The 16,261-nt window shown below is 43.1% G+C and overlaps 1 protein-coding gene across 2 annotated transcripts; it reads right to left on the bottom strand.

Moving 5' to 3' along the window:
• Nucleotides 1–342: 342 nt before the first annotated feature.
• On the bottom strand, nt 343–15,928 carry LOC118413824 (collagen alpha-1(XVII) chain-like). 2 transcript variants are annotated; one of them, XM_035817378.1, is made up of 8 exons: nt 15,445–15,928; nt 9,534–9,650; nt 9,093–9,183; nt 8,592–8,713; nt 1,961–2,372; nt 1,477–1,663; nt 752–964; nt 343–472 (listed from the first exon to the last, which is right to left on the bottom strand). In XM_035817378.1, the coding sequence occupies exons 1-7, from the start codon at nt 15,802–15,804 to the stop codon at nt 790–792; spliced, it is 1,464 nt and encodes a 487-aa protein (XP_035673271.1). In that variant the 5' UTR covers nt 15,805–15,928; the 3' UTR covers nt 343–472; nt 752–789. The 2 variants fall into 2 exon arrangements, with proteins under 2 accessions (XP_035673271.1, XP_035673272.1); XM_035817379.1 differs by lacking the exons at nt 8,592–8,713; nt 9,093–9,183; nt 9,534–9,650; nt 15,445–15,928 and adding exons at nt 2,897–3,018; nt 5,215–5,308; nt 5,666–6,195.
• Nucleotides 15,929–16,261: the final 333 nt, after the last annotated feature.

The following is a 16,261-nucleotide window of genomic DNA, read 5'->3' on the forward strand; positions in this document are numbered from 1 at the left end:
TCATTCTATTTTCTGTGTAAATGCTGCGAACTATTACAAGAAAACTGGTGTTTCCCTTCAAACTGCAAAGCAGATATCCAGTTATGTGTACATCTGAGCTTTAGGAAGCTCCTGTTCTGCACAAATGAAGTGGCTATTGTATAATCTTGTGTACATGTATAATTCAAAATTTGGTTGAATAAAAACTCATGATTGAAAAGACAAGAATCTAGGTGTATTTTGGTTCATAATGACACTTAGCAATCTTAGGATCTGCTGGATACAAATAAAGGAATCAGGATACTGATTGGATATCTGAATTAAGTATCAAAGGTGAGGAAAAAACAGAATATATATATATATATATATATATATATATATAGGTGTACGTACGGTAAACTATCACATTATCAGGTAAAAGATATCCTTTACTGTGCAAATCTGAGCTTTGGTAAACTCCCATCTTTGTTGTGTCTAGCCACTGTTGCAGTCCCTACAAACGGAGAAGAAAAATGCTGGGTTGTCCTTGATGGTACAGCACTAATCGTCCTTGACTTCTCGACAGACAATTCTGACAAACAACAATAACATATATTTGTGTATTCAACAAATATCTGTACACTATTACCTTAAGATTAAAACCAGTCATTTTAGATGGTTGTTACAATAGTATCGGTGCAGGTGAAAATATTTCAAATATCTTTACTGTGACATGAAATCACATAATTCAAAGTCACACAGGAAGAGCAGAGGAATTAATCTGTGTACTTACTGCCCCAGTCTCGGGAGAATCTCGGGAAGATGCTAGAGCTAGCGAAGGCGACAGCAACAGTAGTTTGGCCCGCAGACGTTAGCCGCAAAAGCACAGCCACCGCTGAGATAGCGATATGCTGCAGGGCCGAGTTCTCCAGCGTCAGTATTGTGGTCGGATGAAAGGACTGGCCGATTCCCGTACACATATACGGCATCAAAGCACTCTGAGGTGCTGTGGAAACGGAATCATCATCAACAAATCATACTACTATATATCATATAGTGGCTTAATGTTCACACATACGCGCGCACGCACACGCACACACACACACACACAAATGCACACACACAAATATTGCATATATAGACATATGTCTCTCTCTCTCTCTCTCTCTCTCTATATATATATATATAGAGAGAGAGAGAGAGAGAGATGTACAGTGCCATACAAATAGATACAGTATTTGTCAAAAACTGGAATTTGCGCACAAAGCCACACCGAATTATCTTAACACAACACACAAAAAAACAGCAATAATTCTGGTGACGGAGAACCACGACTTTATTACAAAAAATATTTTGCCATTCAATAAAGACGTTTGATAGCAAAGTCATTTCGTGTGCAAAAGGACTGGTGCATTCAAATATTCAAAGAGGAAAGAATCACTGTCTGCTGAACTCGTAGTTCTGTAATTGAAAAAAAATAAACATTTCGACATTCAATGACAATAATGTAGCACAAACCTCCTCCGGCTGCCGACAGCTGCTATCATGGCCGCTTTGCGAGATGTGCACATGTCGTTGCACGTCAGACCGTCCCCGTAATTAGGTCTGCAATCCCGACGGATGGCGAAGATGTCTGATGCTTGGTTGGAGGCCGCTGTGCAGATGCTCTGTGCCAGTACGTCACGGTAGTTGACGTAGTCTGTGCCTGATTTAAGAAACGTAGAGAAATGTAGAAGGTACAAAAATAGACAGTATTCATTCAATATTCAGTGTGGAATATCCCTTACCATGGCAACTAAAGTCTTTAGACGGATACAACACATGTGCTGGACATGATTATGACTACTAAGAGGACTACCTACTCCTAGCCTGTTTGCTACATGTGTACGTAATACACCCTATATCTCAGGTAATATTACCACAGAACAAATGTTGAAGTGTGTAGACCATGACACTGTGTACGAGAGCAGGACGTATATGTGGTCACAAGGGCGGAACTTACTTGATCCATTTACTCCAGGTGGTCCAGGCGGGCCATCTAGTCCAGGCGAGCCCTGTGCTCCAGGCGAGCCCTGTGCTCCAGGCGAGCCCTGTGCTCCAGGCGAGCCCTCTGGTCCAGGCGAGCCCTCTGGTCCAGGCGAGCCCTGTGCACCAGGCGAGCCCTCTGCTCCAGGCGAGCCCTCTGGTCCAGGCGAGCCCTGTGTTCCGGGCGAGCCCTCTGGTCCAGGCGGTCCCTGTGCACCAGGCGAGCCCTCTGGTCCAGGCGGTCCCTGTGCACCAAGAGAGCCCTCTGGTCCAGGCGGTCCCTGTGCACCAAGAGAGCCCTGTGCTCCAGGCGAGCCCTCTGGTCCAGGCGGGCCCTCTGGTCCAGGCGGGCCCTCTGGTCCAGGCGGGCCCTCTGGTCCAGGTGGACCCTAGAAACATTTGGGATTAGCTGTAATCTTTCTTTCTTCAACATGTTAATCCAGCTCCAACTCCCTCTTATACTAGGGAAGAATCACACATATACATACACAGATGTAGGTCACTCGATGACAATGTGCATTCACCCTGACGGTCTCATACAGGAATACCCCCAAAGCCCTAGTCCGCATGCGTCGACTGTTCCATCGATGAGGGGGGACTAAACCATTCTAAATAAACTAACACAACAAACTTTATATTTACAAATATGTCAGAGAGCACTGGTTGATTACGGCAGATGATGATGGCGATGCATGTGCTGTTCAAAGTTTGCCAAAACGTGACGCCAAAACAAACTACAGAATTTTAGTCCCTCTAAAGAGGGGTTTTGGGGCAGTATACATTCATTTTGGCTTCTTGGATTTGGAAACTAAAAAGGCAATGTGTCACAATGATCATAAAACAACTCCGCCCAATGTTCAATAATACGCAAACCTATAATTACAGAATGCTTTTAAGCACGAAAATGTTTTACCTGTTCACAAGACGGCTCCCCAAACACTCCACATCCGCACGGAGGCCCGGGCGGCCCGGGAACACCATCACGGCCGTCCCGCCCGTCTCGTCCGGCCGGTCCTTCAGGACCCCGGAAGGGACCTGCGAAATTTGAATATCGATTGAATATCTACACTGTTTATATCATTAGTGACAAAAGGATATTGGTGACAGTGCGTTTCATGTCGCCACTTTTTTTAACAAAATGAAAGTACGTACCTAAGGGGCTACGTTGACGAGCATTTTGGGATTTTAGAAAACGTAACACAGAATTTTTCAAATACTGCAATAGAAAACGTAACACAACAGAACAACTATATCGTGAATTTGACACAAGACGTATGTAAAGTACTGACAGTGCAAGTTTCGAGTCAAAGAACGCGATAACTGTGAATAAGAATCGGAAAGGGACATGATAAGGAACGTTACATGAACACGAACTTTCAAGTCCAGTCCCAACAAAACGCCAATAAGTGTGGCAATAAAAACTATGGCCATGGCGACGGTTTTATTGTTTATAAGTATTAATGATTGTTTTTTTAGGTGTGTTGTAATTGTGTGCTAATCTTTCGCCTGGCTGTATATATGAAGATTGTTTCACGTGATGGATGTTTGAAGGGCATTGCTGTTAACAAGAAAGGCGATCTCTTGTGACGAGCTCGAGTGACCTTTAATAAATGTTTCTCATTGATCATACAAATAAGGTCCTAATTTGCATAAAAGATATCAGTTGATCATCTCCTCTACCTAAATAACAATGTGTTCAAAGTATGAAAGTCTTAGCAAAGAAAGCTATTGTAGAGTCCATTCCAAGACACCATGAGGGTTTTTAGGCGATTAGTCTGAATCATTTTGAATAAAAGAATATCTGAGCCACCATGATTAAATTCTTTTCAAAAAACTGACTAAGAAAATACTCATTTATTTGAATTTCTTCGAATATATTAGAAACATTTTGAAAGTAACTGTACAAAAATATCTTTATTTAGAATAATTGTGAAACCTCTGTGTGATTATTTCACATTTACAAATATTTACGAATATTTGTAAAATTTGCCAAATGGTAAAATTAGTTTATAGCCCCCATTAAAGTAAGCCGTATTGTTGCATCTGTATATTTTTAGATTTCACTGCTGGGCACTTGTGGATCCTTTGCGGTGGGCCATTGTTGCATGGCACCCAACCATACTTTGCAAGGATGTGTGAATTGCTATCTTCCCAGCACACTGAACCATTTACAAAAAATGGTAGAAAGTGGTAAATAATGGTAGAATGCTGTTATCATTATTTAGAAACCATTAGAAGTATCCAATTCGACACCATGAATATTTCCAAAGTTTTACAGGACCAGGGAAATATTTATAAAGTTGAAACAGTGTTAAAAATATTTCTGAAGTATCAAATGTCCTAGACATATAATTACAAAACTTTAAAATCAATTCTAAACAATGGCAACAAACATCCGCATGGTGTCTTGGAATGGACTCTAATTTGACTCTAATGAGACCCTAATTTGTCTTACGTCTGCATGTTCAACTTAACGTACATGTTGCTGCCAAATGTCGCAAGAATGGAATTTTCGTCATTTAACACTAAAATACAAAATTTCTCATTGATTACGTAAATTAGGTAACGATTTGCATGATTGATATCTATCGATATTTCTCTCTAATTACATATGTCATGTTTAACAGTTTAAGTGTCCTAGTATAATGAAATTCGTATTATGTGGCTTGATAAACTGTGGTTATTAATTATGCAAATTAGCCCCTGGTTTGCATTAATAGTCCTTATTTATGGAAGGCATCTCCGAAGTTATCTACATATCAAAAATCACGATGATCCGTCAACTCCTTCCCCAGTTATTCCCTTCCAAAATGTGGTGCAATTACGCACGGGCGAACGAACTGCTGTGGAATTTCGGGAATTTTTGCCAATCAGATATATACTTAACAGTAAGTCTTATAATTCTCTTTTTTAGTTACATATGGCATATTTTTTCGTAATCTTAACACGAAATGCAATGTATTTATAAACTGCCATCATTAATTATGTAAATTAGCCCTTGATTTGCATGATTAGTATTTAATTATGAAAGGCATCTCTGAAGCTATCTACATTTCAAATATTATGATCCGTCAACCCATTCCAGAGTTATTCCCCTCTAAAGGGATGATGCAACTACGCAGGCGTGGAAAAATTCCTGATATGCCTGCGGGATTTTGGGAATTCTTGTCAAACGGACGCACACTATAAATTGTAGGCTAGCCCCTGAGGCGTCGCCAAAAACCTTCATACCTGCAGGTGTCGTAATCGAGTTGTCGGAACGCCTGTACCTCCGCAAGGTGGCGTTGTGTTCAGGGACACTGTCAGCTTGGTTGGACTTCTCGCCCTTTATAAAAAAAAAGGTAGGTTTAGACTTTTTGTTTGTCTTGGCTCTTGAGTATTCCTAATTGCTTTATATAACATATCAAGAAGGCAAGAAAACAGGAAACCAATAGCCTAAATATTTCCCGCAAACCACGTTACGTCCGCTGTATGTTGATACCATTTTAGACACACAAGAAGTGGAACAAAAACTCTATTTTCTTCTAACTACAGGCCCAATGCCGAGATGTTATGACTAAGAAGCCAGTGTTGTTATAGGGCGGACTTTAAAACAGGAGCATATCCACAGTTCATTGAACTTACAGCCATGCACTGTCAGATTTTACTTCCGTGTTGTAGCAAGCTACTGGCAAAAAAATACCTCTCGAAAGTTTTGTTCCTCAGCATGCCCGAGTCGGAACTTGGTTTCCAGCACAACCAGCCGCTCCCTCAAAGACGCCCTGTCAGCTTTCTCCTGCTGCAACTCTGTCTTCAGAGACGACAGGTGGATTTTCAGGGCCGTCACTTCCTCCTTGTGCGAAGACGCTTCCTCCTTGTCTCCAGCAGCGGCGTCTTGCTTTATCTCCATGGCCAAGGTACGATCCTTCAGCGCCAGGATCTGGTTTTTCAGTTGAGACACTTCTTGGGAGGACTTCTCACGGACTTGCTTAACTTCGTGGGCGAGGAAGACGAGGGCCGCCACCACCAGCACCCCCGTCCCGGCAGCCACGGCCACCGTCACCGGTCGGGCCGCGCCGGGTCGGTCTCGGCGGGCCCGGCCGGTAAGTTCGCCTGCGTATGCAGCCTTCTCCGAGCTCATTATCAGCTTGTAGCGAGAACAGACTGACAAAGAAAGGACAAATCTATAACGTCACTTTCTGTTGCCCGAGAGCACGTCAACCCTTCAACAGTCGGGACTAAGAAGTAAGAAAAAATACCCTGTAAAAAGAATGTATAAGTTACAACAACGTCAAAGGGAGTATTGATTGGTTGAGGTGTGCAGGTATAAGATGTCATTTCCCAACAATACCAACTGTGCACCTTACTTCACAACATCAACACGGCAGCAGGTTGTAAACAGAAGTGTCTTTGTCCAAACGATTGTTCCATGCCAATAGTTTTGAAAAGAAAGAACAAGGAAATGTGGTGTCATCTTTTCTCTTCCACGAAACAAAGTGTTTGTTTTGTAAAGATCTGGTGTGGTCACTCTCATTGTTTTCCACATCGACCTCCATTGACTCTTTTACTTCCATCAAAACTACGATGAAAGAAAAGAAAATCAGGCAAGTCCAAAAACGCAGCAGTCTGGGATAGATTGACACGTATCGGAAAGGCGAGAAAATATTTCTTCCGAAGATCTACTGTCAGAAAAAATTCAGGCGATCACACAACGTAAAGAGGGGTGAGGCAGAGATAAACCAAGATTCTTGACTTCCACTCAATTTAGATTACATTGAATCAATTTCTGTTGCAATGGCTAGATTATCTGAGATAATACATGTATACGTATGCTATATATCTATTAAGTACATGTGTATCTTTATGATTATATCGGGATAAAGTGGAAGTTTCAAGATGCACATTTGTCGAACCTTTGGGTTAATTCCATACATGTACAAATAATTCCAGGCAAGCATATGACCTTTCAAGTGCTTAAGGTTGTTTATTGTGCAGCACAACGAATTTGCACAAACCTTGCAGTGACAATATGGACATACAAAAATTCTCTCTTGTTTATTGTACGGCACGTCGAACTGACAAAGCCAAGGAGTCGTAGAAGCAAATATGAAATTACATAGAAAATTACTTAGCAAAATTCTTATAGGTTCAAGTGATAAAAAGTTAATTTATGGATATTATGATACAGCAAAGGAAACATGTCTGAAAGTGTCTATTGAATTATTTTCAGAAACAAAAGAACATAACCTAAGAATTGAATAGATCTGGATTTGAAAGATATTGGTTAGACGTGCTGTTTGATATATATTCACTTGGCAATCTCTAATCTTGGTAAGATGCTAGAGCTAGCGAACGCGACAGCAACAGTAGTTTGGTCCGCAGCTGGGATGGGCACAGCCACCATTATAGCGATATGCGGCAGGGCCAACTTTTCCAGCGTCAGTGTTGTGGTCGGATGAAAGGACAGGCCGACCTCCGTACACATGTACGGCATCAAAGCACTCTGAGGTGCTGTGGAAAAGAAATCATCATCAACAAATCATGATACTAACGTTATATATCATATAGTGGCTAAATGTTCACACACACGCGCGAGCGCGCGCACACACACACACACACAGCGCACAGAGCCACACCGACTTATCTTAATAATTCTGGTGACAGAGAACCACGACTTTATAACACAAAAAATACTGTGCCATTCAACAAAGACGTTTGATAGCAAACTCCTTTCGTGAACAAAAGGACTGGTGCATTCAAAGATTCAAAGAGGAAAGAATCACTGTCTGCTGAACTGGTAGTTTTGCAATTGAAAAAATAAACATTTCGACATTCAATTACAACATTGTAGCACAGACCTTCCCTGCTTGAAAACATCTTCCTGGGAGGTGCACATGTCGTTGCACGTCAGACCGTCCCCGTTACGACTACAGTCCCGACGGATGGCGAAGATGAATGCTCCTCGGTCGGTGACCGCTGTACAGATGCTCTGCGCCAGTATATCACGGTAGTTGTGGTCTGGATGAGGAAACGTAGAGAAAATGTGGAAGGTGCAAAAATAGACAGTAAACCATTCAATATTCATTCAAAGTGTGGAATATCCCTTAGCGTATAGATGGAACAGTACAACACATGTACTGGAACTGATTTTGACCACCTACTCCTAGCCTGTTTGCTACACGTATACATGTATACACCTATATCTGAGGTATTAACAAAGCAGCACAAATGTTGAAGTGTATATAGACCATGATGCTGTGAACGAGAGCAGGACTTATACGTGATCACAAGCGCGGAACTTACTTGATCCATTTACTCCAGGTGGTCCAGGCGGGCCCTCTGGTCCAGGAGGACCCTGGGAACATTTGTGATTTAGCTGTAATATTTCTTTCTTCAACATATTCTACATGTGCAAATATGTCAGAGAGCAAAGTACAGAATTTCAGTCCCTCTTAAAAGCTGTTTTTGGCAATATAAATTTTATATTCAATTTTTGCTTCTTTGATTTGGAAACTACAATGGCAACGGGCCACAATGATCATAAAACAACTCCGCCCAATGTTCAATAATACGCAAACGTATAATTGAAATTATGTTTTTTACAGAACGCTTAAACAAAAATGTCCTACCTGTTCGCAAGACGGCTCCCCACACCCTCCACATCCGCACGGAGGCCCGGGCGGCCCGGGAACACCATCACGGCCGTCCCGCCCGTCTCGTCCGGCCGGTCCTTCGGGACAGCGGAAGGGACCTGCAAAATTTGAATATCGATTGAATATCTACACTGTTTATCATAAGCGACAAAAAGATATTGGTGAAAGTGCGTTTCATGTCGCCACTTTTTAACAAAATGAAAGTACGTACAGAGACCTAAGGGTCTACGTCGACAAGCACTTAAACGTAACGAAAACGTAACATAAAATTTTTCCAATACTGCAATAGAAAACGTAACACAACATAACAACTATATATCGTGAATTTAACACAAGACGTATGACAAGTACTGACAGTGCAAGCTTCGAGTCTAAGAACGCGAAAACTGTAAATAAAAATCGGAGTGGGCACAATAAGAAATGTTGCATAAACACACACTTTCGAGTCAAGTCCCAACAAAACGATAACCTACATACCGTACGGTGTGACGGAGTTGGGGGATCGCCTGTACCTCCGCAAGGTAGCGTTGTGTTCAGGGACACTGTCAGCTTGGTTGGACTTCTCGCCCTTTATAAAAAAAGCAGGTTTCTTAGACTTTTCGTTTAGCTGCTTGTCTTGGCTCTTGAGTATTCCTAATTGTTCTAGCATCTCAAGAAAGCAAATCAACAGGGAACCAATGGCCTAAACATTTGCCGGTAAACATTTACAAACCATTGTACATCGCTATATGAGTGATAGCATTTCAGACACACAAGAAGGATCAAGAAGTGGAATATAAACTCTATTTACAGACCTAATGCCGAGATGTTAAGACTAAGAAGCCAGTGTTGTTATAGGGTTGACTTTAGCATATTCACGGTTCCATGTGCTGTCAGATTTTACTTCTGTGTTGTAGCAAGCTACTGGCAAAAAAATACCTCTCGAAAGTTTCCAAAGTTTTGTTCCTCAGCATGCCCGAGTTGGAACTTGGTTTCCAGCACAGCCAGTCTCTCCCTCAGAGACGCCCCGTCAGCTTTCTCCTTCTGCAACTCCGCACGTTCGCTGTCTAGTTGAGTCTGCAGGGACGACAGGTGGATTTTCAGGGCCGTCACTTCCTCCTTGTGCGAGGACGCTTCCTCCTTGTCTCCTGTAGCGACGTCTTGCTTGATCTCTATGGCCAAGGTATGATCCTTTAGCGTCAGGATCTGGTCTTTCAGTTGAGACACTTCTTGGGAGCAGTGAGACACGTCTTGCGAGGACTTCTCACGAACATGCTTAACTTCGTGAGCCAGGAAGACGAGGGCCGCCACCACCAGCACCCCCACCCCGGCCGCCACGGCCACCGTCACCGGTCGGGCGACGCCGGGTCGGTCTCGGCGGGCCCGACCGAGAACCTCGCCTCCATATGCAGCCTTCTCCGAGCTCATTGTCAGCTTGTAGCGATAACAGACTGACAGAGAAAGGACAAATCTATAACGTCACTCTCTGTTGCCTGAGAGCACTTCCACCTTTCAAGAGTCGGGACTTGAATAAGAAGTCAGAAAAAATACCCTGTAACTTGTAACAAGAATGCGTAGTTTACAGCAACGTCACAGGGTAAAGAAACGTTGATTGGTTGAAGTGTACATTTCCCATGGCCAATACCACCTGTGCATACGACAGTAGTTGATAAACAGCAGTGTCTTTGTTCAGACGAACGTTCCATGCCAATGGTCCGAAAGGAAAGAACGAGGAAATTTGGTGTCATGTTTTGTTTTCTGCAAAACAAAGTGAGACAAGGGTTTGTTTTGCAAAGAGCTGGTGTAGTCGCTTTTACGGTCATTCACCCGAATTATAGGACAGTTAGAATTCACAGGAATTTTCCGAGCTAGTACGGACATGAAGGCTTTTGTATAGTCCATTAATCATCACTATCCCCCAAACAAATTTGACTTTATTGACTACAACATGTGAAGCAATATTGGCCCCGAGTCAAGCTTGCGAAAAAAAGCTGACTCACCCTATTCTGACTACCTGTCCTCTTCAAAGATTTTGGTATGAGCTGGATAATGTATTGTGTCCTGACGTGACGTGACCAAACTGTAATCTCCAAAAAGATCTACATGTGGCAGGAGGGCAGTATCCATGGGCCGATACAATCTCCATTTCCCACCGGGATTGTATCGGCCAATATGAATACTAACCAACTGCCACCTGTATATCTGCTTGGAGATCAGCCGAACTGTGAACCTCTAGGGCTGACACAAAGTTGTCCTATAAGTTGGGGTTAACGACCTTAAGAGCGACCACACCAGCTCTTTACAAAACAAGCCCTTGTCTCACTTTGATTCAAATTTAGACAAGTGAAAAGAAAACATGACACCAAATTTCCTCATTCCTTCCTTTCGGACTATTGGCATGGAACGTTCGTCTGAATACAGACACAGTTGTTTATCAACTGCTGCCGTATGCACAGGTGGCATTGAACATTAGGCTGCTCCTGCCTGCTCTGGGGCCCGAAAAAACACGAGGAACAAGTTGAACGCTCTTGGTGGAAAGTGAGATGGCGTGCAGATGGAACCCATAACTACAGGAAATACGACGGTAACAGGTAGAGTCACAGTTGGATTTCTGGAATGTCTTTTATTAAGTCAAATACACAGTTTATAGCAAGATGACATCAGTTGGTGGACGTCATTGCATGGAGATGTCACGTTATCGGCGTAGCAAGATACAAAAACATGAATGGGGGTGGGGGTGTCAGGTTTATCTTACACCTGTACTCCCGCAGTCATTTTAAGGTGTACAGAAATGTTGAAATTAAAGAGTCCATATGTATGTGGAACAGTCTGCTTTATTTCTGGCTATAAATGCCTGATAGGTTCTGAGTGCACAAATAAAGTAGCTACATTTGTATTTTCTCATCTCCTTCTTTGCAAACATTAGTCAAAATTTCTCCACGACTGAAGACAGGGTAGTAACTAGGAACAGACAGCAACACCAGCATATAAAAACAAGGAATTTAGTTATCCTTCTATACGTCATGAAGCCTTTGACATCTTCATCAAGCCAGTACACAGTACACACCGGCTACAATATAAAGTGTAATGCTGTAATCACCAGGACATGGTATTAATATAAAATAGGCTGAACATTGTTGTCACAAGTTTTAAATCGGTAACCCTAAATACGTCAAGTAACTCTCAGTGGAGCCATGACTCATGAGATACATGTACTGTTTCTGAACCCACCTAGGCCTCCTCAAATAACGCGGGAAACACCAAGCCAAACAAACATACCAAAAACAATATTACTATTTTTACCGAGATGATAATCTAATAATAACTATCACCATAAGTAAAAGCCAAAATTGGTCTTTCACTTAAAACTGTGAAGCAGATACATGTGCATCCTGTTGTGTGCAAATCTGTGCTTTGGAAATTTCCAAGTCTGCATGCTGTGTCTAGTCACCGGTGCAGTCCCTACAGAGGAGAACAAAAATGATTTGTTGTGCATCAGTGAATGCGCAGTGGAAATCTTACTTCAATGCCTTTACTGGCACATTGTGTCGTGTTGCTCATCTTGTACAAATTGTAGTGCTTAGTGACCCATAGGTCAGCAAGTTTCCTTGTTGTTTCCGTTTCAGAAAGGGTTGCTTACACCTCCTCGAACACGGACGGTATTTCATGTCTTTTCGAGAGACGTGTGTAGCCCAAGATGCCCTTCTCCGAATTAATTCAAAACCGTCTTAATGGCAGTCACACGGAAAGAAGAGAAGACTTCAATAGTGTACTTACTGTCCCAAGACCTCCACCCGCATACTGAGGTGAGAGTTCCATGCCTGTGGCCAGAACCGGACGTAACGTGCAGTTAGCGGGGGGTCCAACAGGTGGCGCACTTCGGTGTCTCGATCAGAGTTGCCAGAGAAAACCTGGGATGATATTTTGAAGAAAAAAAACAATGGAGCCGGCTAGCAGCAATGCTACATGGAAACAGATGGTAAAATCTTGCAGTAACACATAAATGATTTATTAGACTAAAGAGGCCTAAGAACACGTACATCTACATACCCTGAAATATCAGAAAAAACTCTATCTAATCTGGAAAAAAATCATATATGACTTCTGTCAGTTCATATCAACTATGGTAAAATCCTAGTTAACATCAGCCATACAGTATCGGCTATAGATTATTAGTAATATTCGAGAATGACAGTCTCTGCTACGCTGCATCAGTCACATCTGTAAGCTGTCTCAGGTCTTACAAATGTCTTCTTCTGCAAAGTGGCCTAGTCAGCAAAATCCTTGGAAATATCGAACTTGTGAAGAAGACAATGGTTACCGACCCTATCACGTCCAAGTTTGTCCAGGTATGTAGACCACGTGGTTCCGTCTCTGCTGAAGCGCAGTTTGTAGGAGGTCACCCACTGATCTGCACCAGCTCTACCCTGGGTGATAACTCCAGCTACAGTAGTCTCTGCTCCCACGTCAACCTGAACAGGAAAAACACTGAGAAACGCCAGCGGTACAAAATGCCTGCGGAGTTGAATATGTCGTACATAGTTGCATGATTTAAGTGTGATTGGTCAACTTTGAAACTTAAATTGGAGAATGTCCATGCTGACATTTGAACCCATATCTTCTGCTTTTTAATGTTTTTCAAAAAACCACAAAGGGAACACAAATAATTAGAAAATGCTAAAATAAAAATAGATAACTGCATGAATCTGCGTCAACAAATATCAAACAAGTGGCTGTCAGCGGAGCTAGGTTACGCCTGGGAGGGAGCGAGAAAGCGAGCACTGGATAGAGGAAATTGGAGGAGAAACAAGAAGGGTGTGCTAGTACTTGTATTATGATGATGAGGATGCAAAAACATGCCAGAAGATGTGCATGACACAGGACAAAAATGATTTGATATGATAAAAAAGTATAACCTACACCCTGCAGCCTCTACTTACCTGTAGCCACAGCTGGTTGTTGAATTGTGCACACCAGGCTCCGGCGCCCACCTGGGAATGAAGGCGAGCTTTGCTGGCGGCACAACTGCCAGCATTGACCTGACTGGATGCCGTAATGTGGCCATCAGGAATAGCGCCGCTCTCCATACCCAGTGGTACTGCAGTGCACGGCTGCTATATACAGGGTGTAACATGTATTTACTGGTGGTAAAGGTCACGTCATTCAATATCCATTGCCCCATACGGTGCGACATCCATTACCCATTGCCCAAGACCCCAGTACAACAGCTACACATGTCTCTGTCATGTCAAACTGTTAAACAAAGGTTACTAGCCAACACTATGCGTCTAAAGCTTGCCTATGTCTAAGTTCCATGTAGATTGATGTAACTTGAGTTTACGGATAATATCGATTCCCAAAAAATTTGTTCGCCTCAAGCTGAAGCTGATTAGCACAAGAACAGGTCACATTGCTATATGACAATAACTACAGTACTGTACGCACCAGACAGGATTGTCCTCCACACCTTCCACATCCACCGGACCGGGAACACCATCACGGCCGTCCCGCCCGTCTCGTCCGGCCGGTCCCTCAGGACCACGGAAGGCACCTGTGACAATTGCATTGAGGTTTATAGTTACTTAACAAAAATACATGATCACAAAATGCACTATCATATACTAGTAGCATAATTTTATAATGGTGTCAGACGAGACGGAATAACAATAAGGACAATTTCCACCCTGGCACTATTGTAGTCAACTTTCTCGCGAAAATGGAACAGACTAGTGACCATTAAAGGTTACATGTGAAGTAACCACCGACCAACGTCTATTTTCCTGGTGCGTTCAAAGTTTATAGGAAAGAACCCATGCCTGCCTACCTAAGCCGTAGGGTGTTGTGATTGTGTTGGCCGCTCTCTTGGACCGCCGCATGGGGGCGCTGTGATCTCCAAGCTTGACGTCATCACCAACTTGACTCGGTTTCACATCGGGGTCAGTCTTCTGTTGTAAAATGTTCAAAATTTTACTCCGCATCCGCACTTATAGGTTCTATAAAGCACACTGTAGCTACGCCATTCTACTTTCTCCATGTTGTTCCCGACTCCATCACGCGTTATTTTGTTAAGTCTCTGGAATAAAGTTTTGCTCTTTTACCCCTCCCTAACTCGACAAGTCTAAGTCGGCCTTGCCACTCATGCTTATAACTGTCTAAATGCCACACAAATTATCATGATGCTACTTTCCGACAGTTTATGCAAGCTCCCATATTATTCCACACCACCACCGCACACATCGACACTGTTCACTGCGTACAGCTATCTAAAGTAGAAAAACCAGACATGTCGAGTTTTTGCCCGAGGCAGGTTACCTGTCATGAGGTGTGGGTGACCCAACGTGCCCAATCATCCGTGGTGTTCATGTGCATGATATATATATATAGTCAGAACTTATTGTTGTTTTCGAGAAAATATGAGACAATTGCAGTTCTGAACGCTATCACATTGCTTTCCTGGCGATGGTGAAATTTAGCGTAAAGTGAGGGAGAGGTTAATCATTTAATGTAAGCTTAAGCTTTACAAGTTGATTGGAGGCTGACACAGACATATCCAAAACGTGAGATTGTACCATTGTAGCTTAAATCTAGTATGTTTAACACCATAAACTGGTCTGAATATAAAAAGACTGAAGAACTGTTAACTAAAGCTCACTATGATGTAATGCTGTCAACAGGGAGGCGGGGAGTGCTATCGAAGTTCTGAGAAGAATCTATGCTAACCCCTTACCTCGTGAGAGGTTCCGTAGGTTGCTTCTTGTTCATTTCCAAATCCGAGTTGGAACTTGGTTTCCAGCACAGCCAGTCTCTCCCTCAAAGACGCCCCGTCAGCTTTCTCCTTCTGCAACTCCGTCTTGAGAGACGAGACCTCAGCACGTTCGCTGTCTAATTGAGTCTGCACAGACGACAGTTGGATTTTCAAGGCCGTCATTTCCTCCTTGTGACAGGACGCCTCTTCCTTGTTTCCAGTAGCGGCGTCTTGCTTGATCTCCATGGCCAAGGTGCGATCCTTCAGCGTCAGGATCTGGTCTTTCAGTTGAGCGGAGTTCTCACGGACATGCTTAACTTCGTGAGCGAGGAAGACGAGGGCCGCCACCACCAGCACCCCCGCCCCGGCAGCCACGGCCACCGTCACCGGTCGGGCCGCGCCGGGTCGGTCTCGGCGGGCCCGGCCGGTAACTTCGCTTACGTTAAGCAGCTTCTCCGAGCTCATTGCGAGAATATAACTTGGCGTGACCAAAAATTTCTTACTGTAGACAATTTTTCACCCCCCGACCGAGGACAGCGTGGCAGTGGCAGATACCGAAATGCGCAGCTAATATGAAGAATACCAGTGGTCGAAGGTCATTGGTTAGAACCCCTGTGGCATTCAATTATATTCATGCATGATGTGATTAGTTGGTTGGTGTTACGTAAAACCTTTCAGTATTACTAAACGCTTTAAAGTACTTAGTACGCACACCTTCTGGCGGCCTTACAGAAAATTGCACGCTTTTTCTCTTTACACATCTAATGATTCAACTGTTTCGTGAAAGGTTTCGTTCCTATCCGTTCAGCATTAGGTGTGCTTCCGCCCTTAACCATAAATTTCCTCCTGAGAAAATTGCAACACTGTATCACTTCACTAATCCTATCCAGGTAAATACTCGCATGTATACGTGACCTTTTCC

This window comes from Branchiostoma floridae, chromosome 4, assembly GCF_000003815.2.
Source record: "Branchiostoma floridae strain S238N-H82 chromosome 4, Bfl_VNyyK, whole genome shotgun sequence".
Taxonomy (NCBI): domain Eukaryota; kingdom Metazoa; phylum Chordata; class Leptocardii; order Amphioxiformes; family Branchiostomatidae; genus Branchiostoma; species Branchiostoma floridae.